Source organism: Leptodactylus fuscus, chromosome 11 (genome assembly GCF_031893055.1).
Source record: "Leptodactylus fuscus isolate aLepFus1 chromosome 11, aLepFus1.hap2, whole genome shotgun sequence".
Taxonomy (NCBI): domain Eukaryota; kingdom Metazoa; phylum Chordata; class Amphibia; order Anura; family Leptodactylidae; genus Leptodactylus; species Leptodactylus fuscus.
Window position 1 is genome coordinate 68,104,713 of NC_134275.1, and position 26,232 is coordinate 68,130,944.

Sequence of the window (26,232 nt, forward strand, 5' to 3'; positions counted from 1 at the left end):
GCATAGTATAATGGTGCCCATTATGTTTCCTGACATTAACATCCAGCCACCTTTGTTTGCAGTGATGTTGGGAACAAGTAACCTGGATTGCTATGGACTGGAACCAACAAGCAGCAAATTGAGGTTCTGTTTGGGATACAACAATGGTTGGGTTAAGGATCAGGGCCTTGGTGCAAAAGCTCAACTCGGATTCCACCAGGCCACCTTCTATCATTGCTTCATGGTCCAGTTCTTACTCACATGTCCTTTGTAGGTGCTCAGTGGTAGACACAGATCTGTATGGGTACTTTGACTGGTCTTTGGCTATTTCTATGGCTATGGTCAAAAACAGCAAACTGTTCTATCATGGTCAACATTCATATTACAGCAGTCCATGCTACATGAGCACTTCTGTGGGATTGGACCAGATGGCTAGCCTTTTCTCCACATGTGCATCAATGACTCTTAGACAACAACGACCCTGTCGCCCATGCAAAGGTTGTCCTTCCTTGGACTACTGTGTTGTTGCCATTTTGGAAGTACCGTGTCCTGGTCCTCTAACATCACAATGTGGCCCATGTCAAATTAATGTTAAGGCTATTCCTACGTGTTAGTCACTAAAATTTGCGTTTTAATGATAGGATCCCTTTAAATATAGCAGTAAATCAGTTCACTATGTAATGTTTGCATACATGTACATTGTATATATATATATATATATATATATATATATATATATATATATTTATGGTATCATAATGTTACTCTTTATGTATTTGACATTTTTGCTATACAATAATACAATTGGTCTTGCGCACTAATGCACTTACAATATCTCTTGCAGTCACGGTATCAAGTGCCTGGTCACGTGCCGCCAGTGTTTAAAAACAAATTACTGCTCACACGGTGGCATCAGGGATCCATGAAGCTGGAATCTGAACATATTAATTCATCCAAAGGCTTAGAGAGGCGTTTTATGTGTGTTCTTTCACTGCATTGCCATTACAGCTTTGATTATTCTAGTTTTATGTTTGTCAGCACAGCATATGGGTGAAATAATTTGTATTCCAAGTATTAGGCTGCCAGTGTAAATTATTAAAGGCCCAATTCAGAAAAGCAATATCCACCATATGTATTTTCTTTCTTGTTTTGCAGCATTTGCCTAATGTGTCTTTTCAGACAAAACTGAAAAACATTAAAATGCCCAAATGACCCAAACAAAAAATATCAGGGATAAAAACAATATAGACCATGGTAGTCTAATAATCCAGAGGTTTATGGGAAACGTACATAAGATATTACATACAGTCTAGGACACCATATTGTGTTATTCGCTCAGACATTATTAATGCATTGCATCTACACCATAAAGGGGTTGTCCCGGAATCGGAGCAATCCCATGGAGGACGGGGGAAGTGTAAAATAAACTTAAAAAAGCATACTCATCTGTGCCCCTTTGGCCTCACACTAGAACCTGGATGTCAGACGTCTTATGCCCCGATCAGAGGCCTCAGGGCGGGTTCACATCTGCACCAGTTTATCTGATCTGGACAGTTTCCGTTTTTTGCCCCGAGAAACTGAACAGGAGACGGAAACCCGGCGGTCAGTTTTCAAACCCATTTACTTGAAAGGGTTTTCAAAGTGATCGCCCGTGAGCATCTTCAGCCTGTACGACTTTGTGTCTGGCTAAAAAAACTGTTTCCCTGCAGACAGACAGAAGATGCACACAGGCGGTCAAACTGACTGCCGGGTTTCCTTCTCCTATCGAGTTTCTCGGGGCAGAAGACGGAAACCGGCTGAATTGGCTAAACCGGAGACCGGGCGCAGATGTGAACCCGCCCTTAGCAGTTGCTGGTAAGGAACCTGAGGAGGTTGTGAGAGACGTCAGTAGTCATGTGAGATGCAGGACTTCTGGCATTCAGACCCCCAGCACAGCGAGAGTGGACAATGGAGCACTGGTGATAGATAAATGTGGGTTTTTTTGTTAAAGAAAATTTTACACCTCCCCCAGCTTCCACACCAGTTGGTCGAATTCCTGGAAACCCCTTTAAGGTGGGGCCCCACGTTGAGAAAACACAGCATGTCAATTATACCTATGGAAATGTAGGCATTTTGCATATAGGAACAACTGAGGCAGAAAGTTTGCAATGGAAAACTCTACGGATTTTTTGTGGAAAACACTGCAAAAAAAATGTGATGTGTTTCTGGCGTGTTTTTTCCTGCAGCATTCTTTGGCTTCGGTTCGCTATGTGGGGCCTTAGCCTTAAGAGGAACCACCTTGCTGAAACAATTTTAGTCACTAATGGAGGGTTTTTGGTCCCATGGGGCAATGTTCATACCAATGACCTCTACACCTAGATCCTGCACTGATCAGCTGTTCCAGCTTCCTTCAGGAGTCGGAGGTTATATAGGGGACCATGCCAGATGCAGAAGACGCCATCCAGTGTATAGCAGCTGCGCCGCATTACTGCAGCCCTGTTCCTATTAATGTTACTAAGAGCAGAAGTGCAGCCCCCCCAAATAGCTTCTATAAAGTGCTAGACGGTACCTTCGGCTGCCAGCATCGCCCCCTCTATAGTTTCCAATACCTGACGACAGCTGTAAAAGCTGATCTTTGCATGGGGTCCCGGTGTTGAGCCCCTACCAATTAGATTTTGATGGCCTATTCTGAGGCCAAAATTACCTGAGTGATTGGAAAACCCCTTTAATATGACAAAAAGTTACTTACCCCTCTATGATCTCATTTTGGCGCCATTTTACTGGATGACTAGGTCCACTGTGAGCACCATTTCCTGTTTCTCCTGACACCATTGAAAATGATCCACTATGTCTGTCCATCTAGTCACTGACTGAAGTGGCGATTCACCTGAGCCAGTAACTGGATGTGTGGCATCTTACTGATAGAACTTGTAGGTCACAGGCCACATTGAGCCTGTGGCCTGCAACCTAAGTACCAATACTTAGCTGTCTGTTCTCTGGTGCCTCCTGCTTCTTCATCTTCTGGGCACACATGGACATGACCACAGAGCACACGGAGCAGGGAGACAAAGCGGGACCAGGGAGCAGAGAAGTAAGTAATGACCTCCTACTACTATAGGGGGACCAGTGAAGGGGACTCCCTTCTTTATTCCCTCCCATACAGTGGCCACTTCACTATTCCACCATACCATATGCATGGGGATCAATGATGGGGCCATTATATTGTGTGGGGAAGTGATGGCGGATAATTTCTGAGCTCTGTGCAAAGAAATGACAAGTATGCCATTTGCAGTAAATTCAGAGGTGCAGCATATTGCAACTTTTCCCCCTTTACTACTTATTTATATTGACCAAGATAAACATTGAAGAGGCTTCCATGAACACAGTGGCCTTTTCAAATTTTTGAATGGCCCAGGTTGGACCTCCACTGATTTGATATTGATGGTCTATTCTAAACAATGGCTATCAATATTTCAATGACAAGAACCCCTTTGAATATTCTTCATTTACCATAGCTTATCTTACACAATTGTCAGACAGCAGATATCACTATTATTATAGCCCTATTCTTGTTGTCAGGAATACTTGAAACCTGATGGATCACCTTTTTTTATATAGAAAGTGTTTGGATGCTAACCAGCTAGGTATAGGTGTAAGCTGCTGTGTAAAGCAACCATCCAAATACAGATTTTAGGCCAACTGGTCTTGGAATGTTGAAATCTTGTCTACAGTGCAACTGTCTTGTGATGGTGTAATGCCATGTACAAGTTGTAGTCTGCTGCAAATTTTGGTGGTCTCTACATCAATGTGTGAAATGCAGTACAAGCCTGAGAGTAGGGTTGAGCCAATCTTGAGATTTCAATATCGATTTTAAAATCTGATTTCTGATCATTTTCCAGCCGATCTCGATCATGAAATTTGCTCGATCGCCGATCGGATTGGGGATCATCTTTTCCGATCCCCAACCCCAATGCTTCTTTATGGGAAAGGTCACTTTTAGGGTTGAGCCGATCTTGAGATAACCTCCGATCTCGATCCCGCTGGAAAAGATTGTGTCGGAATTCTGATCGTGAAATTTACTCGATCGCCGATCGGAATCCGATCTTTCCAATCCTGATCGCTCAATCCTACCTGTGAGGCATCACGTTGTATGACTGGCAGCATGCGTCAGAAATTTATAACGGCCTATGAATGGAAAAAGCTTGGGAGAAAAATCATTGCACTAGTTTTTTGCAATGTGTATTATGTGTTTCTTTCAGTAGAGGGGTTCACAGCATCCCGAAAGCTCTGTGCATCTCTTTTTTTTTACCATACCTTTAGGATTCTTATATATTTAAAGAGATTATCCACTTTCTAATATTGATGATCCTTAGGTTATCCCATGAATACAGTGGTTCCTTGACTTTCGTGGGGGATACGTTCCAAAGCCACCTGCGAAAGTCAAATTTCCGCGAAGTGGAGATGCAGTGTTTAATCTCATGTTAGGGGATGTCCTGTAATACTGTTCATATCCAAAATAATCTACGTACAGTACAGTACAGTATATAAAATTATATGGGTACTCACCATTGAAGAAGATACACAAAACTTTTCTGATGATATTGATGAGCGGCCGTGGGAAAACCCGTGGTGTTCAAAAAACAACGGAGTATCCTTCCATTAAAATTAATATTAAAACCTGTGGTATAGCCCTTCCGCGAAGGTCGGACCCGCGAAAGTCAAGAGACCACTGTATTAGATTTGCTGGATCTGAACCCCAATGATCAGCTGTCTGGGACAATGCAGTAATGTTTACATGTCAGGAGTCATACTGCTCACTAGCAGTATGAATTTAGGTGTTGTGGCACTGCAATACGTAAAACCACTACTACTACTGAGTACAACGCTTGTGGTTTCTTCAGCACGCGGCTTCAGAACTCCTATAGAATATTTTTTCGGCTCTGATGAAGGGGTACGCTCTAAGTAGTGTATAATAAAGCCCCGAAACGCGTTATCCTTACCAATAAAATTCTACGTTTTATCAAGTACCATGAGCGCATCTTGTCTTACATTCCCAAGGGAAAGTGCGCATCCTGGCAATTTTGGGAAACCTATTCCCTACTACCTATCTTGATCCTATGCGACTTCAGAAATATTCTGCCAGACGCAAGCTAGTGAATGCTGCCCTCCTAGAATCCTTGGAACTGTTAAGTGGCTATCTTGGATTTTTTTAAATCTATTTTTATTTTTTTTTATCTGTTAATGTTGAGGGTTATGATTGATAGCAAATGAAAACCCAAAAGTGGTTATCTCAGAAAATTAGAATATTATATAAGAGCAACTGTAAAAAAAATATTTAACACAGAAATGTTGGCCAAATGAAAAGTCTGACCTGTAAACGCCCTCAATACTTGGTGAGGGCTCCTCTTACATGAATGGCAGCATCAATGTGGCATGAAGGGATCAGCCTGTAGCCTGCAGAGGGGTTATGGAAGCCCAGGTTGTATGATAGCAGCCTTCAGCTCGTCTGCATTGTTGGGTCTGGGGTCTCTCATCTTCCTCTTAGATTCTCTATGGGGTTAAGATCAGGCAAGTTTGCTGGCCCATCAAGCACAGTGATACTGTGGTTATTACACCAGGTCTTGGTACTTTTGGAAGTGTGGACAGGGGCCTGTTGGAAAATGAAAATTCCATCTCCAAAAAGCTTGTGGGCAGAAGGAAGCCTGAAGTGCTCTAGAATGTCCTGGTAGATGGCTGTACTTGATAAAACACAGTGGCCCTACACCATCAGATGACATGGCTCCCCAAACCATCACTGATTGTGGAAACTTCACACTAGACCTCAAGCAGCTTGGATTGTGTACAGCGCCCCCTCTGCTCTTCCTCCAGACTCCAGGACCTTCCAAATGAAATGCAAAATTTACTTTCATCTGGAAACACCTTCGACCACTGAGCAACAGTCTATTTCTTTCTCTCCTTGGCCCAGGTAAGACGCTTCTGGCCTTGTCTATTGGTCTTGAGTGGCTTCACATATGGATCGTGACATTTGTGGCCCTTGTCCTGGATACGTAGGTGTGTGGTGGCTCTTGAAGCACTGACTCCAGCGACAGTCCACTCCTTGTGAATCTCCCCCAAATTTTTGAATGGCCTTTTCTTAATAATTCTATCAAGGCTGCGGTTATCCCGGTTGCTTGTGCACCTTTTTGTACCACACTTTTTCCTTCCAATCAACTTTCCATTAAAGGGGTTGGCCACTTTTAGAGCAGACAGATGCCGCTCGTTGTAATCACACCACAATAATCAGACCTCAGCCTGGTAACGAGCCATGTACCTGTGTCCTCATCATATGACCATGGACTGTATATTACATAACCATGGTCAGAGTTTTATCCTCTAGAAGTAACAGAATGAATGACAGCAAGCAGAGATCTAGAAAACTGTGAGGAATTGATACAGAAAGTAGATTGGAAAATTCTATATCTTTTTATTGTACATTTGTTTGTCAATATTGGTCTGAAAGTGGCCAACACCTTTAGTATGGTTTGATACAGCTCTATATGAACAACCAGCTTCTTTAGCATTGACCTTTGTGGCTTACCCTCCTTGTGGAGTGTGTCAATGTCTGCCTTCTGGACATCTGTCAAGTCAGCAGTCTTCCCCATGATTGTGTCACCTACTGAACCAGACTAAGGCTAACTTCACACTGGGTTTTCTGGTCAGGAATTTGAGGCTGTATTCTCCTCAAAATCCTGACCAAAAAGACGGCTCCCATTGAAATCAATGGGAGCCGTTGATGTGTTTTTTCCAGGAGCCGGCTAGCTTCAGCTCCCGGAAAAACAAGCGAGATGCTCATTCTTCAGGCCGTTTCGCCTCGCGATTCAGTCTGAAGACACTCCCTCCTCCGGACTAGGCCCATTCATTGGGATTAATCTGGAGCAGAGTGCAGAACTGGATGCTGGTGCAGTGGCATTCAGTCGTGGCTCCACCTCAGGTTCCGGTCCAGAAAACTCTGTGTGAACTTACCCTAAGGCTAAGGCCCCAAGGGCCGTAAACGCAGTGCTAAAGTGCTGCTGGAAGAACCGCTGCGTGAATGCATTGTGGTTCTTCCCACAGCACTTTGAAGAGAAAGTTCACGGAGCTTTCCTCTGCGGACTTACTCTTACCATTATATCTACAGGAAAGCTGCCGGCGTTTCCGTAAGTATAAATGACATGCTGTGATTTCCAAAACCTCAACGGTTTTGGAAATCGCAACGTGTCTGCGCTGCGATTTCTTCTGCAAAGTGGGGATGGGATTCGCATGAATCCCATCCACTTTGCAGATACTGTATAACGCCGCGATTTTTTCCCGTGGCGTTTCCACACATTAGGTATCTCTGTGTCTACTGAATATAGTGTATCTGCAGTGCTCCTGTTCCATCGGGAAGGGGTTAATAGGAGCACTGCAGATACCCTATATTGAGCCAGGCTGATTTCCACATGGGGGGAAAAAACAGTCCTCAAGTTCAGACAAAGGGCAGACAGACAACCAAAACACCCCCTCCCCTTCCCCAACATCTACTGCACCCAAAAACCATTTTAATTTTTGAAATTTTCCAGTAGCTGCTGCATTTCCCCCCTAGGCTTATACTCGAGTCAATAAGTTTTCCCATTTTTTGGTGGTAAAATTAGAGGGGTCGGCTTATACTCGGGTTGTCTTATACTCGAGTATATACGGTACTTGAAAAAATTCACTGTTTGTAATGACTCAATATAATATATGGGTTTACTTTTTCAATTGAATTACTAACAAAAAAATAAATAAAAACTTTTTGATGATATTCTAATTTATTGTGATGCACTTGTATGTAAATTGTCACTGTAGTTCTTTGAAACAAACTTTTGCAGCCCAAAGTTTTTTCTCATGACTCTTGTTTTTCAGACTACTTATCAACCATATTAGCTATTCTGGGTCACACAGATGAGCCTTCCCTCTACATAGCAGCCAATAAGATCAAGTTCTTACATAAGATCACCTCTACAGCTTGAAACAGTGCTTGATTTTAGTGTTGAAATGTTCAGTAATGTGTAAGATAGGTAACACCCAGCCTATAAAATGACTAGATATCAAGATAATGGTAAAATAACATACTAATGTTCGGCGTTCAATGATGACACCTATAAGGGAGTGTCTCCTCTTATTTGTCTAGTACAATTGAGTTGGCATTCTGCAACACAATAACATAAAAATAAAGATAACGCTGAGGTTTGTCATATCCAAACATAATACAGCATAGGCATGAAAATGAAATTCTCTTAAGATAATACAACCCTGCTCAGCCTTACTGAGAGGTGTATGTGTATGGAATAGATGGGCAAGACAGCTGCTCAATAAAATTGGTAAACTAACCTGAAATGGAGATCTCATACAATTTTCATTGGGCTTGAAGACCCCTTTACACATAAGAAAAAAGTATTCGGAGGCCCCACATTGCAGAAATGCAGCATTTTCTTGTTGCAGATTTTGCTGTGTTTTTTTGAGCCAAAGCCAGGAGTGGGTTGAACAGAAGGGAGAAGTATAAGAACTTCCTATATATTTCCCATTCCCTTTGTAGCCATTGTTGGCTTTGGTTCAAAAAATCGCAGCAAAATCTGCAACAAAAAAAGCATCATTTCTGCAATGTGGGGCCGGAAACGCAGCGCTAAGGCGCTGCGGGAACAACCATGGCATGAACGTATTGCAGTTCTTCCTGCAGTGCTTTGAACAGAAAGTTCACAGAGTTTTCCTCCGCGGACTTTCTGTTACAATTATATCTACGGGGAAGCTACCGGCGTTTCCATAGATAGAATTGACACGCTGCGAATTTTCAAAACCACAACGGTTTTGGAAATCACAGCGTGCCCGCGCTGCGATTTTTTCCGCAAAGTGGGCACGAGATTCGCATGAATCCCACCCACTTTGTAAGTACTGTAAAACGTTGCTATTTTTCCCGTGGCGTTTCAGGCCTTAATGTTTTTGGTGAGACCAGATGGATCTCATGTGTATGGAGGTTTCCCGTCTGAAGATTCAGCATGAGTAGCATTAGCTTACTTCTCTCTTTTGGCTGAATGAGCACTTGGTAGACAACAATGCAAAGTGCATGCATACCTTAAAGGGGTTAATTAGCATATGAATAAACACAGGCTCATTCAAGAACTACTGAGGGGATTAACATACAAAAGGTAGGTGTGGAATAGCCTTTCTAAAGGATATGCAAGTAAGTTCTTAGTTAAAAATGACTTTTCCCAAAGATAGAGCCCCTTTAAAGAGGTTGGCCAGTCTCAGCACAAATTGTTTTTATTCTTTAACTTCCTCATGGTTTTCTAAATCTCTGCTTGCTGCCATTCTTTGTATAAAAATCCTGGTCATGTGATGGACACACAGGCGCACAGTCAGATCTCTTATTACCATGCTGTGACAAGCCGTGCACCCAAGCGTCCGTCATATAACCATACCATGGACTAATTTTTACCTAGTGAATAAAAGCAAGCAGAGATCTTAAGCCCCGTTCACACAGGGAGTGGAAGGGCGGATTTTGGCACCGAGAGTGACGTGGGAAACTGCGTCATTCTTGGGCCAAAATCCGCCTGCCACGACTGTTGCGAATTCCCCCTCTGGAGTAGGCTCAAATGAATGGGCTGGTGCTGGAGGTCGCTGCCGTGAGGCGGACGCGGCGGCTCAACGAGTCGCGGAATCCACCTGAAGAAAGGGCAGCTCACAGTCTCCATAGACCACCATTGTCAGGAGGCGGATTATGATGTGGATTCTGCACCATAATCCGCCCCCTCTGTGCCCGTGTGAACTAGCCGTAATAAACCGTGAGGAATTGATACAGTAAGTAAACTCGAACTTTTCATTATACAAACATTTGTTGCTGAATCTGGACAATCCCTTCCAGTCGTGACATTTCATAGGACTGGCAGAAACATAAGATTTGTTAAAACCAACCTATAGTTACAGAAAACACGGCCTGACCCTCTTTGACTGCAACTTTTCCAGAAAGAAAATAACATATGTCTGCAGATTTGTTTCAGTTTTATAAATATATTTGTCGTGCCGTCTCTGATATTTTGAGTCTAATGACATTTTCAGCTTGTAGTGAAGTGACAGTACAATAGTGTGTGGAACAGGTGGGTGGCATATGAGAATCCTCCCGGCCTGGTTGGGTTTGAAATAAAGCAAACATTGATGAAAAAAAACTTGTTAAAGGGAGTTTCTGGGTTATAGGAATAGTTTTATAGGGTATAAAATGTAAAAATCTGAGATCAGCACTTTTATCTGTAAAGTTGGGGAGCAGAATGAATACGGCAAGTTTATTCTCACATTGTGTGCCCATCTACAGGTAGGAGTCTAACCCTGACCATTTGTAATATTGGGCCCACTGTACAATACTGTTATGAGTGCAGGTACTAGATCTTTATGTACCAATGATCTCATAAGAGTTGTATAATTTTCTTTATTTCTAAGCAGAGCAAGTTACTAACGTTGAAAAAGCTAAATTTCCCATAGTAAAGCTTTATCCAGGGAATGTGTCCTGACCGTTGTCTGAAGATGCCCCCACACTCAAGCTGCTATAAGGCCATCTGCTTCATTAATCTTTCTGCTTGCCCAATATGCATGGTCTCTATGCAAATCAGCCGTCTGAGACAAGAGAAGGGTCCTGAGAATACACGGATGCCTGCCATTATGGCTTTACTATGCAGTCTGCTCATGCACTTCCATCTGTGCAGCTGCTGGGAGCTCATTGAGGAAAGTGCAGGCACTGAAGTTACTAGACGTAGTGAAGTGGCCGGCGCAGCACATAATCCATTCAAGTGACAGCTCTAAAGGCCATATATACTGTAGTAGTGGACATTATAGCAGCATGCCCCTTATGTTCTAGTAGGAACACCGTGTGAGCAAGGAACAGGACTCGTTTATATAAGCCATGGGAGGGGGTTTTAGACCCTACTTAATAAAATACAAAACCGGTCACTGTTCCTACCAAGTATATACTTACATTTCACATAGACCAACAATTCACAACCACTTGGCATTGTTGTACATGACCTCTTATAACCTATCCCATTGCACATGACCTGTTCTCTCATTTATAACTTATCCCACAGAACAGGTGACAAGGGTCTGATCAGTGACTGCTAGGACACCCGTTGATCAAAAACAGGGGCCCCATGCATTCTGCCACTGAGGGAGAAAAACAAACCAAGTACAGTGCTTAAAGAGGACCTTTCATGATTTGGGGCACAGGCAGTTCCATATACTGCTGGAAAGCCAACAGTGCACTGAATTCAGCACACTGTCAGCTTTCCTGATCTGTGCCCCGGGTGAAGAGTTTTCGGGCCCGGTACCGTAGCTCTTCATCATCAGGAGGGTGTTTCTGACAGTCTGTCAGGAACATCCTTCTGCATAGCAGCGCCTATCGCGCTGTACAGTGTGAGCGGGGAGGAACACCCCCTCCCTCTGCTCACAGTGCTCGTCCATAGACGAGTATTATCAGGAGGGGAGGAGGCGTTCCTCCCCGCTCCACAGTACAACGCTATAGATGCTGCTGTGGAGAAGGGCGTCACTGACAGACTATCAGAAACGCCCTTCTGACTGTGAAGAGCTACGGCACCGCTAGTTCTTCACCCGGGGCACAGATCAGGAAAGCCAACAGTGCGCTGAATTCAGTATATAGAACTGCCTGTGCCCCAAACCATGAAAGGTCCTCTTTAAGCTACAGCTATAACTTGAGTGATCGTTAGTATGTATATATACACCACCAATCCTTTTCATAGCGGGAAACCAATGGATCAACTACCTATATATCCTCAGGATATGAGAGATTAGACCTTGGGACAGTCCCTTTAACAAATGGGTTTTACCCTCTTGCCATCAGGGCATGTCCTACAATGACATTTTTAGCACTTATTGGGCAGTGACAGTGTTATAGATATAGCCCATTGGAGACTCCCACCTACTAGTTTAGATTACTAGAATAGGTGTGAACATCTGTGTCACAAATCCATCAGAGGGGAAGAAAAAAATAAAACGTTCTATGACATTACACAATACCAAATAAATGTAAGCCGTCATTTCTGGTGGTAGAAAGGCTAAAGGAGAATGTCCTGCATGCACACCCCCCTACCTGCTGGCCTAGGTGTCCTGAGTGTACTTTCAAGAGTATATAAAAATATTCAGAGAACAGAAACCACCAAATAAACATCTAAAATACAGATTTAATGGGTGGCCTTCACAAAGAAAAAAAAAAATTAAATGTGATATAGAGTACAGTGTGCCAAAATTCTAGCGTAGTTTGAACCAAAGCATTTAACATGCTGTGCGCCACATCTATCAATAGTCTTAGATCATGTGCCAAACCTTAAGTATAAAATGTAGACTAGGAATACAACAGATTTATCAAACACCATTACCCACGGTCCAAGTGTGCACTGCCCATCTTTCAGATTGTATTAGTAAATATGCCCTAGTGCACCCAGGTTTTCCTCAAATCCATACGCTTCAATGAAAGGCCCAACAGATAAAAACAGGACCTGCTCAGAGTTCTCCATTTCAGGTGTGCACCCATGAAAGTCACCGTGGCATTGAGGAAGATACAGAAATAACTGGGTCAGTTTATTATCCCCACTTTGTCTGTGGACAGGCGCGCACTGCCAATCTAGTGATTCATGCCGTGTCACCATTTGGCCCACTTTAACACATACTGACAATGCACTAGTAGCCTTGTTAAAAAAAAAGTTTCCTTTAAACAGAGTTCAATACTTACTAAAGGGGCTCCATCACTTGGGGGGGGGAGCCATTTTTTAACTAATCTTATCCTTGCACAGGCGTTAGAGAGGCTATTCCACCCCTACCTTTTGTATGTAAAATTGCCTCAGTAGTTTTTGAATAAGTCCATTTTTTATTCATATACTAATGAGCCTTCTCCGTGCACCCTGGAAGTCCCTTCAAGCACTGTCTTCACAGGCTGCCCCTCCTCCTTACTCATATACAGCAGGGAGAGGAGAGCTGGCTGACAACTTCCGCTGCACCAAGAAGCTAGTTAGCATATTAATAAAACCTGACTTATTGAAAGACTACTGAGGCCATTTACATACTAAAGGTAGGTGTGGAATAGACTTTCTAGAGGCTATGCAAGGATGTGATTAGTTAAAAATGACATTCTAATGATAGAGCGCCTCTAACAGGATTTATTACATCATTTTGTACATTAGAACTATACCTGACAAGATGTCGTGGGGTAATGGTCCATATACACTGAGTTTTCTGGCATGGAATTTGCATCAGAAACCGCATGGGGAAGGGGGGGGGCTCCCATTTACTTCAATGGGTTCCTTTATCCACCCATTGAAGTCGATGGGAGGCTCCCCCCGCATGGATTCTGACGCAGCTTCATTATATATATATATACTCCGTGTCAACGGATCCTTAGAGTTCTGACTCTCAATGTTTCGTTCCTAGCATCCTCTTCCCTATAGAATTGCATATAAGCATCTCTGCTCAATAAGAGCCAAAGAATATGAATTTCTTTTGTAACCTAGATTACAAGATCTTATATTCACGTTAGATATTTCCTTTATAATTGGACATATATACTTCACTTCATTTATGTATTTTTTGCTTTAGACGGCTAGAGATCCGGACGTTACATCTTCTTCATACTTAAGTGACAGGTGTACAAGCTATACCTATATACCCAGGGCCCCTTTACCTCACTACAAAACATGCAGAGTCTAAGACCAGTTGAAAGGAATTTTGTCATTACATTTTAATACCATTTTGAACTAGGAAATATTAGAACATTTGTATGTTAACAATTACAACTTTTACATTGGTCCATTATACCATTTGCATGTGACCGTACAGTCAGGAACAATTTACATATGCAGGGAGGCGTAAGGCACAATAACCTACTCAAAACTTTTTTGTCAGATGGCAAGAATCGAAAAGTTTCACTTCAGGTTTAATGTGTCGAGAGTCTGGAGACACCATCTTCACTACATAGAAAATCTCCTGATCCTTATCCTACCTTGTGTCACTGCACTTAAGTAAGAATGCCATGTAATGAAGAGCACAAACGTCTGAAACCATTACTGTCAAGAACAGTCTTAAAAATGTAATACTGTTTTATTTGCTTCAAAAACATTTCAGCATTCTAAACAAAAACAAAAAAAGTAAAAAAAAAAATCCCAAATGCAATTTGTAAGCGCAGGAGGTTTCCAAATTCTGCAATCCTTGCCTCGACCCTCACTTTAGTCAGTGAAGATGAGCCTACGTCTTGTTTAAAAACCTATCGCACGTAACGGAAAAAAAAAAAAAAAAAAACCCATACACTTCTCATGCCAGCTGACCTTCTCTCGGCGACTAAATGGCATAATGCCATTTCACTATATACACAAAGAAAAAAAAATAAAATAAGCTAGACTGACGCCCAATGTAGTGTAATTCTGGGTGGGTGTGCATGCTTTGGGCTAAAATGGCAAAACCCTACTAAGGGAGATTAGAATCCAGGGAAGATCTTACACCCTGAGGTACCAACAAGCTCCAAAAAAAAGAAATAAAATAAAAATATGCACCATAAGAATTTGTCTAGTTTACATATTAGATATGTACAGTTTACAACCCAGGATTTTTTTTCCCCCTAATCAATAACCATTAAGTAACACCTTAAATTAAAAAAAACAAGAGTTTATAAGAACAAAAAGAAAAGATGCTTGAAACATTTTCAAATGCTTTGATACACCAACAGCAAAGTGCACAGAGTGAGGAGAACACTAGAGCGCCTGTCTGGTTTAAAAATGTTTGGAAATATGTACAACTTTGATACAGTTTCAGAAATGCTCATATTACACACACGGCTACATAATGTAAACCATTTACGACTCCAAGAGCATCTTTTTTTGAAACTATGATGTCAAAACCAATTTTTTTTTTTTTTTGTATTTTTTTGCAATTAGACCTAATAAGGGCAGTCAGCCATCTTAAGATGGCAGCCAGAGGTGGTTCCCCTACTCTGATATTCACATGAACAGAATGTACACAGCTTCATTCATCATCGTCTTCCTCCTCCTCGTCTTCTTCCTCCTCATCCTCTTCGTCATCATCTTCATCCTCCTCTTTTTTTCGGGCTAGTTTAGGAGCGCTCTTAGGACCATCCAATTTGCCTTTGGATTTATAGTCTGCAACATCCTTCGAGAAGAAAGCGAATAAAATGTAAGTCATCACGTCCAGATAGACAGCGATCTTGTTACGAGTACAAAAGTTGGGCATAATTACCTTTTCATACTTCTCCTTCAGCTTCCCAGCCTTGTTGTTGTAGGGTTGTTTCTCGCTATCGCTCAGGTTATTCCACATCTCGCCCAGCTTCTTAGCAACATCACCAATGGAGATGCCAGGGTTTGTGGACTTGATTTTGGGACGGAATTCTGAGCAGAACAGGAAGAACCCAGAACTAGAAAACAAAAGTGTTAACGTTATGGTCACATCTGCAATTATTCAATGTGTTGTCCAATATCACAGTCACGCGTCAAACTTACGGTGGCCTCTTTGGCGCATTTGGATCCTTCTTCTTCTTGCCTCCCTTAACTGGTCCATAGTCTTTCATTTCTCTGTCATATCTTACTTTGTCTGCTTTTGCCAAGTCCTCGAACTTTGATTTCTCTTTTGCAGACATGATCTGTTAAGAAAAAGCAAAACCTAAGTATATATTTAAAAAACAAATAAAAATTTATAATATATATATATATATATATATATATGGACATTTTATTGAAAGGTACCGTACCTTCCATCTTTCAGAACATTTCTTTGAAAACTCTGCAAAGTTAACTGGGATTTCAGGATTCTTCTTTTTGTGTTCTTCGCGGCATGTCTGCACAAAGTAGGCATAGGCAGACATCTTGCCCTTCGGCTTCTTCGGGTCACCTTTAGCCATGTTGATTCTGTAAGAGGAAAATCAATTATTAGTGATAAATATATAGATCTGAAGTTGAATGCATAGCGCAGACAATGATCATGATATATGGATAGTGTTTATAGTCTTGCCATGTATACTTTGATGCCATTAAGTTAAAAAAAAAATTTTTATATATATATATATATATATATATATATATATATATATATATATATATATATATATATAGTAAATGGCAAACACTTTACCTGTGGAAATAAAGAAAAAAATTTAATGCATCATTTTTTTCATTTTTATACAGAGGTGCAGTACCACCGTCACCTGTAGGGGGCGCTAGTGTGTGTATATATAGAGAGAAGACATTCAGCTGTTAAGATACAAACAACCAAAACAAAAAAAAAATAAAAATGTTAAAATTAAATATATTTTGTAGTATTTCTATATAAAATATATGATGGTGAAAATTTGTATTTGCTTTAAAAAAAAAATTCTAAAAAAAAAAATTAAAAAAATTAGAGTAACAAAGAAAAAACAAAAATATTTTTTTCTGGAAAAATGAAAAAAAAAAAAAAAAAAGTATAATTAAATAAAATGCTATGTATATGACTTGGTGTGGTAATGTGGTGTATGTGTAGCCAGGATTAAAGAGCAGGGGATTTTCCCCCTGTGCCCCGCCATCTTTTCCTTTCTCCACACCCAAGGTCATAATATTAGAGGTAATAATAATAATAAGGCAGCCATCCCGGATTGTGAGGTAAACAGGCGGGCTTGCTGGCTGTAGTAGTGCGGGCTCAGGGCCGGTGAAGTTAGACACAGCCCCAGTCACTGCTGCACTGGGAGGGAAAAGCACGACAGGTCACCAAGACACCAATAATTCATCTTCCATTTTGTGAAATGCTTCTTCATGAAAGAAAGTGCCCCTAAAATGCCGCCCTGGAGAGCCCCCGGCGGGTATTTGTGTGAGGGGGGCAGTGTGGAGGGGGTAATTGGCCATTCTTGCCCGCTCTGCCAGTATATAGCCTGGCTATGGAGTATATAGAGAAGCCTGGCTGTTCTTCGCTATGGGCTCGCTCTCCATTCACTAAAATGGCTTCTCTCTCTATGCATAGACACAAGGCAGCCTGCAATACACACTGCAAAACCACTACGCCGAACACAAGAGCCGATATCTCGGGGAGGAAAGCTCGGATCAAGCCGAGGAAGGGACCGATGGAAAGAGCGGACTCTGCTCTATCAGAATGGGGGGTCGGGGTAAGGAGGGGACCCCCGAGAAGATAAACACGAGGCTTTTTTCGAGGCGCCCCCCCTCCCTCCTCGCTGAGGCTTAGCGCAATCCCCTGTATAACAAAGAGCCGTGTTCAGCCATTACAGGCGGCAGCCCGAGAGGGGGGACGGCGGCGGAAAAGTACAAAAACGGGCACCCGCGGGCAAAAACAACGACAAAACCGACATGACTGGAGAGGGCACCGTCTGGGCAAGCGGAGGGGCTGGTTTTTAGGGCGCTAGCTCCATCCGTGCGGCTGAGGGGACAGGTTAGAGCGGCGCACGGCGCGTTTCTCGCCAGTCTCCACTACTCGTGTTATTGAAGGGAGCACAGGGCACAGCTGCAGAGAAGGGGCACAGCTAGCGGGGGCATCTGACGGGGGACCGGCACCAAACACACCGATTAGGGGGTCCACACCGGAGCTGATGGTGCTGGATACAGGGGTGACCTCCCTCCCCCCTCCTCCTCCTTCCTCTCAAGACAGGGAAACAACAAGGCAGAGGATGACAGGGACAGCCATGTTAATGCAGAGAACAGTGCCATGCAGCCAGCCAGCCCGGAGTGCCAGCCTGCCAGCCAACACTGATTAACCCCTGCAGCACCGACACACCAACTCCCCGCTAGTAACATATACACGACAAATAAACAACAACTCCTGAGGACACAGCGCTGCGCCCGGCGGGCAGCAAACGGTTAACTGGCACGACTACACCTCGGAGGTCGGAGCTCAGGCGGTTACACAGCATGCGGGGATTTGGGTTTTTTACTAAAAAAAATAAAATAAAATTTGAAAAAAAAAAATATAAAAACATTCAAGCGATAAAAATACACAAGCAAGTGGCCATGCGGGTAGGGCGGGTGAGAGGGGCCCCCGGGGCAGGGCAGCTCGGTAGGGGCCCCGGTACAGGCAGGCAGGGGCCGCCGCTGGACATACCTGTATTGTTCGCTCTAGTGTGATCCTCCGTGTGCACGCTGCTCAGTAATGCTGCCTCACAGCCTCGCGCTAGCTTACTACGAGAGCGCTCTGATTGGCTGGAGCACACTCCCCCGTTTAAAACAACCTCCCAGCCCGGTCATTGGGCCGGAGCCTCATGAATATCGGCCACGCCCCCTACGCTCATTGGACGAGGCCCTTACACGTCATTCATTCAAAAAGAACACCCGCCTGGGGGATGCAGGGGGTGCGGGCGCGATAGTGCTGCGTGTTTACCTATTGTAATGTCTATGGGGGGGTCACGCTGTGTCTACACTGTGCGGTATCGTATACGTGCAGACTGTAAACATGGCGCATGTATAGTCGCAGCGGCGGCGCCTCTTGCAGTTGTTGTGCGATACAGTGGCGTCATTTACATGTGGCAGGGTATGGAGATGAGAGATGGCCATGATAATACCCCGGGTGTCTGTACGGAGGGGCCGCCATGACTGTGACCCGGTGCGGGGCCCGGGCTCGGCCACTGTACACACGGACGGGCGATGTTTACCTTGTAAGTAAATTAGCCACGTGGTTGGGGCCGCTCAGCGCAATGCTCTGCCGCTCCTGGCAAGCCTGGGCCTCACCGGGCATGCTGAGGGTTGTAGTCCCATGTCACACTAGTGTATAGCCTCATCCAGTAGAGTGGCAGGCTGGAGGATTACACACAGGGGGTCTTGGATCTGTCTACAGGTACCAACAAGCTTTTACCAGAGGCTAAGATCACATAAGAGGTCAGACTGTGATGGATCCCTTCAATGATGGAGACTGGCAGTGCCAGCACAATAACTAGAATGGGCTCTGTTAGATTTCTAAGGACCAGTTCACATCTGTGCATGGGTTTCTGTTCGTGGAGTCTGTTTGGGGAACCCCTGAATGGAAACCTAATCCACATTAAAAAAAAGTGGTTACTAGGGATGAGCCGATCTTGAGATTTCAGGATCAATTTTAAAATCCGACTTCCAATCATTTTCCTCCCAATCATGAAATTTGCTCGATCGCCGATCGGGATCCGATCTATCCTGATCGCTCAACCCTAGTCAATGCTTCTCTATGGGTAAAGTCACTTTAGGCTAAGACCCCACATTGCGGGAACGCAGCTTATTTTGTTGCAGATTTTGTTGCAGTTTTTGAGCCAAAGGCAAGAATAGCTACAAAAGGAATGGAAACTCTAAAAAAAAGTTCTTATACTTTTCCCTTCTACTTAATCAACTCCTGACTTTGGCTCAAAAAAACCGCAACAAAATCTGCAACAAAAAAAAGCTGCGTTTCCATAATGTGGGGCCTTAGCCTTACGGTTGAGCCGATCTTGAGATCTTAAAACCTGATTTCCGATCATTTTCCAGCCAATCGTGAAATATATGATGTGATTGCTACAATTGTCATTGGTTGGTTTATGGTACAGTTGTACATCACATAACATGATAGCTAAACCACCGACTCCTCTCTTTTCCCACAGACCAACTCGTGCTCCGGTTCCTTCATAAATGGCTGACAGCCTTGGCCATTCTAAAGTGGTAAACTTCTAAGGCCCGGTTCACATTTGCGTTCCGGAACAGAAACCTATATGCACAAAAAAACAGTTACCTAAGGGAACCTGTGGACCTCATAGACTATACAGGGGTCCATGTGGTTTCCACTAGGTTTCCCCATGGACCCGCATTATAGTCTATGGGGTCTGTGGGTTTCCTTAGGTAACCACTTTATAGATTTTCATTCAGAGTGTCCCCAAGCGGTCTCCCTGATCAGAAACCCGAACTCAGATGTGAACCTGTGGGCCTTATTCATTACAAAGCCAGTGATTGATTCCTATGAAAGTAAATATGTAACAAACTATACGTCTAATTAAATATCTAATAATTGTATAACATGATTAAAAATAATGAATCATTTTATTTTGTACTGTTACTTTTTTCCAATTCTGATTTCACCCAAAATGGGTCCTGACGCCAACGCCACAGCCCTGCATAAAATACCATTTTTGGCACTGTTCAGATCTGCACTCATTATTTCCATTTTCTTTTGTGGTATAGGAACAGAACAACTAAGTCAGGGCTCGTTCACATCTGCGTTCATCGGTCCTTATTGCAGGTTTCCGTTTCCTGCATAAAACAGATGCAGGAGACGGAAGCCTGCAGGAGACTTTCTCACCCATTCATTTGAATGGGTGAGAAAGCTGTCCGGCTGTGCGCGGCAGTGAGCGTTTTGCGCTCTCCGCTGCGAAACCGGGTTTTATAATCCGGACACAGAGTCGGACATGCAGTACTCTGTGTCCGGATAAAAAAATCCGGTTTCGCGGCGGAGAGCCTAAAACGCTCACCGCCACGCACGGCCGGACCCGGTCTATGGTTTCCGTCTTCTGCCATGCAGAAGACGGAAACCATAGAACGGAGACCCTGAACGCAGGTGTGAACCTAGCGTAAGGGAAGTGCGGATCCCCTATATAACAGATACAGACGATGGACCCCCTCTGACATTATCCTCCACTGACACTGATGGACCCCCTCCGATGATCCTCCACTGACATTATCTTTCTGAGGGCTATACACACATTAGTGTGTATAACATATGGGAAAGTTGTCCCTACATTTATGTCTGCTGCATATTTATCTACTCCATTAAAATAAACTCTAGGACCTCGTGTTTTTGACGTGATGAGCTCTCATGTATTGAACTGAAACGGTTAGGGCTAGTTCACACTGAGTTTTTTGGCAGCGGATTTTAATGGGGAATTCGCCTCAAAATCCACCTGCCGAAATGGCTTCTATTGACTTGAATAGCTAGCTAGTATCGGATAAAAGAAGCGAGATGCCCCATCTTGCTGCGGATTCCGTGGCTGACTCAGCCCTGGCGTCCATGGCGCCAGACTCCCACCTGATTAAGCCCATTCATTGGGGCCTAATCCAGAGCAGAATGCTGCGACGGAATGCCAGTGCACTGTATCGGCATTCCATCGCAGCTAGCCGCGCGGTATGTTCACATGCGGAATCCATTCATGACGTATCTGCTCTGCTAAAGTAATATGTGACTATGATAACACTAACTGTCCATGTTAGAACAGTCTTAGCTATAAGGCCGTATAGGTGTCACATGTAGAATTAGGCGCATTGTGTACCTTTTGCCGTTTTTATGTCTTTGAATTCCCTGAACATTCCTAAAGAAAGATTTTTGGAGTATAAAAAAATGCTGAGGCCCCTCCTGAGTAAGGCCCCCTGCAGACGACCGTGGTGTAGAAACACACTGATAGCACACTGACCCCTTTTTTTCTATGGACCTGTACACACAACCGTGATTTTCACAGTTCTGTGTGTGGTACGACAGTCCGGGCCACATCAGATAGGTCAGGTCCTATTTTGCATCCTGTGCTGACATGGCTCCCATTCATTTAGTGTAAGGAGCCACAGAAGCACAGCCCATGAACAGGTGGCACATGGGGACATCCCCGTGTGCAGCACTTGATTTTAAAGGGATTCTACCATTAAAAACTTTTTTTTATTGTAGATGAGACGTCGGAATAGCCTTTAGAAAGACTATTCGTCTCTTACCTTTAGATGTGATCTCCACCACACAGTTCCTTAGAAAAACCGGTTTTTACCAGTATGCAAATTGGTTCACTCGCAGCGATGGGGGCGGACCCCAGCACTGGAAATGCGATGGGGGCATCCCCACTGCTGCTCGAAAACAGGCTCCAGCGACGCCTCTGTCTTCTGCTGGATCCTCCCCTTCTTTCTTCTTCTTTCTTTGGCGTCACCTCTGACGCCTGCGCAGTTGGCTCTGCCAGTGTGACACTAGTAGAGCCGACTGCGCATGCCCACGGCCATAGTTCCGATGCCGCAATTGCGCGCATGCGCAGTCGACTCTACTAGTGTCTCACTGGCAGAGCCAACTGTGCAGGCGTCGGACGTGACGCCGAAGAAAGAAGGGGAGGATCCAGCAGAAGATAGAGGCGTTGCTGAAGACTGTTTTCGAGCAGCAGTGGGGATGCCCTCATCGCTGCGAGAGAACTAATTTGCATACCGGTAAAAAACTGTATTTCTAAAGGCTATTCCAACGTCTTATCTACAAAAAAAAAAAGTTTTTAATGGTAGAATCCCTTTAATTCACGGCATGACGGGCTGCAGCACGGTCATCTGCAACCGGCCTATCAGTGTCATATATTGTGCAGCTAAAGCCAGTTTTACATGACTGAACTTGGTCTGTATATAAGCCAGATATAGGCTAAGGCCCCACGTAGCAGGCCACAGCCAAAAAGCACTGCAGGAAAAAACGCACCAGAAATGCATTGCGCTTTTTCCTGCAGTGCTTTTCATAGAAGTTTTCCTTCATATAATAGTTTTCCTCTGTGGACTTTCTGCTTCAGTATTACCTATAGGAAAACCACCAGCGTTTCCATAGGTATAATTGACATGCGGAGGCCGCCTCAGATTCTGGACCAAAAAACAGCTAGCCGCCCCTGGATGCCAGAAATGACCGGCTCCCATTGATATCAATGGGAGGCTTTTTTTTTGTTCCAAAAAACTCCGTCTGAACTCAACCCAAAAGGACACCAGCAACAGATTCTGTCACGTCTAGTAGAAATGGTAGCATTTTTGGGATGGTAGACTTCTTTTAATAAAGTTAGGATCTATGCTGGCCACAAATTAGGAATTCAGCAACTAATGAATATTAGGCATTGGGCTGGGTTTACACATAGTATTTTTGTCTTAAAATGAAGCATAGGACAAATAGGTGACATTTTTCTATGCAAATATACCCGTTTTCTGTCATAAGTGCAGTATAAACAGTGTGTTCGACTGAGCGATATATTTACCCGACTTTTGCAAAGTTTTTCCAAATCCTATGACATGTTCCATGATTGTCATGAAAAAGACCGTAGCTTTCAAGTCTTGGTGCCACTTTATGTTATGTGCAGTATACGTCAGTCATTAGGAGTTCACACAGTTTTTTGGCATGTTTTTTGAGGAGTATTTTAGAGGCGTTTTTTGAATGTACCCATGCATTATCTTCAGAAACACCTCGCGGCTTTTGACAATTCTGCATCAAAAAACGCATCCAAAAACTGTGAGGCAGATTTTCTGCCTCCCTTTGACTTAGGGTGCATTCAGACTACGTAACGCCGGGCGTGTATGAGAGCCGTACACGCCGGCATTACGGCAGACTGCCGAACACTTCCCATTCACTTCAATGGGAGCGCTCGTAACAGCGGCGTTTACGAGCGCTCCCATTGAAGTGAATGGGAAGTGTTCGGCAGTCTGCCGTAATGCCGGCGTGTACGGCTCTCATACACGCCCGGCGTTACGTAGTCTGAATGCACCCTTACACTGATTTTTTTCACACCGAATCCGCCTGAAGAATGGACATGTCGCTTCTTTTTTCCGCTAGCGGAAATAAATTACAAGAGGGTTACATAGGACTGTATGGTGAGGCGCTTTTTGAAGGAGGATTTTGAGGCGGATTAAGTGTGAACTCAGCCTTAATATTAGGGTAAGTTCACACAGGGTTTTTTGGTGGATACGGCCTCAAAATCCTGACCAAAAAGACGGCTCCCGGAAAAGAAGCAAGTTGCTCATTCTTTCAGGCGGATTCGCCTCGCGATATTTGCCTGAGACACTCCCTCCGACTAGGCACATTCATTTGGGCCTAATCCGGAGTGGAGTGTGTGACTGGATGCCGGTGCACTGCACTGCACTGACATCCAGGCGCAGCTAAACCGTATTTTGGACGGTCCAAAAAACCCTGTGTGAAGAAAATGTCCAAGTTAGGCTAAGGCCCCATGTAGTGGGCTGCAGTGAAAAACATGCGGGAAAAACTGTGGAGGAAAAACATCATGGTTTTTCCCTCATCACTTTTCACAGAAAATCCGCAAAGGTTTCCTCTGCAGATTTTCTGCTTCAATTATCCCTATAGGGAAACCGCCAGAGTTTCCGTAGGTATAATTGACATGCTACGATTTCCAAAACTGCAATGGTTTTGGAAACTGAAGCATTTCTGCTGCACATGTTTGTATGCAATGTATGGATGGGATTTGCTAGAATCTCATCCACTTTGCAGTGACTGTGAAACCCTGCAGCGTTTACACCACATAAGGTCCTGGCCTTAAAGATATTTTGGTAATACCTGTTGGTGATACCTGTTTCGTGATACCTGTTACATCTGTGGGGTCTGATGAATTGCTCCTGCGAACCTTGCTCCCTTGACAATTGTGGGCAGTTAAAAGTGACTGGCGTAGTAGATACTCATACAGTGTTGGCCAAAAGTATTGGCACCCCTGCAATTCTGTCAGATAATACTCATTACCACTGTTTCGCTCTATTTAGTTTAGGTCATATAGTGTGTCTCTTCACTGTCTGGACATTATGATCATTTTATTTAACTTTATCCAAAAATGTTTTTTATATTTTTGGTTTTTTATTTTTTTCCATGTTTTGTTTCCATGTTGGTCCGTTGTTTCGTTTTATGTTGTACTACTGGATATATGTAGTTATTGTTCTATTACTCACCGTATGCCTTTTGTCCTTGCAAGGTCATCTGTTGCCGTTTTTTATGAATTTCATGAATGTATACACTTTTTCTCCGTCCGAAAAAAAGAAAAAAAGCTAAAAAAGAAAAGGAAAGAAACCCTTGAAATGTTACAGAAATTTGAATGGAGTGAATCTTTGCAATTTTTATTATTTATGCTGCAATGTTTTTTGCCGCTATTTACACAAGTTTATACTTCACTTTTATATATTTTTCACTCTTTATACGCACCCTCTCACCATTTGCACGGCGCACTCGGCACCTTTCTTTCACCACTCTGTATTGCATTTTTGTATTTTTTATATATGTTCACATTTATATATTTTTCATTATGTATACTTATTATCACATTGCATTTATTACTTGCACTGGTTTCATTTTTTCTGATACATTCATGTTTTTATGTGCTTATATCTGCACAAATATTTTTTTTGGCTATACTAATTCTTTATAACCATGTGTATATATATATATACATTGTATCTTTACTGGCGTTTTTCTTTTTACTACATTTGTGGGATAGAACGGTGTTCACACCTAGCTGATTCTCTGTGATATTTTGCATCTTTACTGGCGTTTTTCTTTACTACATTTGTGGGATAGAACTGTGTTCACACCTAGCTGGTTCTCTGTGATATTTTGCATTTTTACTGGTGTTTTTCTTTATACTACATTTGTGGGATAGAACTGTGTTCACACCTAGCTGGTTCTCTGTGATATTTTGCATCTTTACTGGCGTTTTTCTATATACTACATTTGTGGGATAGAACTGTGTTCACACCTAGCTGGTTTTGATACCTGCAGTTTCTCTAGACATTATGGACATTTATTAGCGGTTTGCCCGTTTAACTTCTTCATGCCCCATCTTAGGACATGGTATTGTTATAATTATGTACTATTCCATGTATTCTTTATATATATCGAGCGGTCAGTCCTAGTGAGCATCTATTATGATCTCGGTGCATATATGAGTATATTTTGCCTATTGATCGCGTTATATTGTTAAGCTTCTTTGATATACTTATGGACCTTTTAGGCTTCCATAGTCAAAATCTCTCTGCACACGTGTGGAATTACTTGTTCGGGCAGTATGATCGCTGTCTTCACACACCTGCGGTGAGTTTGTTGTAACCGGAACACCATTTAAGATGCTAGGTTTCATTCAGTAGTTGTCCCCTGATGAAGCCTGTTGTATACAGGTGAAACGTGTGTTGGGGCCTTGTATTTTTTTTTTGGGGGGGGGGGTATGTATGGTGGCAATACTCTGTCTATTCTGTGTGGGCATGTTACTTACCTGTGGTTAGTACATACATGACAGTGGAGGTGTTTTTACACTATTTGTCTTAGTATTGAGCTGTTTAAACCTCATGGTATGTTTGCCTGATATATAGTCATGTTCATGGAGCCATCCATTCCATATCCTTATGTTAACATATTAGTACATGTAGTCTTGTCTACCCCTCTGTAATCCCTGTATTATTTATGTGTCATGTTGTTATACTATTTTAGTAGTATTTAATAAAAGTTATCTTTTATATTTTTGTACAATTGTGTGGTTGACTTGTTTTGTTATGGTTATATACCCACACATAGGTTTCTATATTTGCC

General features: G+C 43.1%; 1 protein-coding gene across 1 annotated transcript; it reads right to left on the reverse strand.

Annotated features, from left to right (window-relative positions):
* Positions 1-13,698: 13,698 nt before the first annotated feature.
* HMGB3 (high mobility group box 3) lies at positions 13,699-18,153 on the reverse strand. The gene is made up of 5 exons (XM_075259706.1): positions 18,070-18,153; positions 15,740-15,896; positions 15,492-15,631; positions 15,232-15,406; positions 13,699-15,144 (listed from the first exon to the last, which is right to left on the reverse strand). Exons 2-5 carry the CDS (start codon positions 15,887-15,889, stop codon positions 15,001-15,003), a joined length of 609 nt encoding a protein of 202 aa, XP_075115807.1. The 5' UTR covers positions 15,890-15,896; positions 18,070-18,153; the 3' UTR covers positions 13,699-15,000.
* Positions 18,154-26,232: the final 8,079 nt, after the last annotated feature.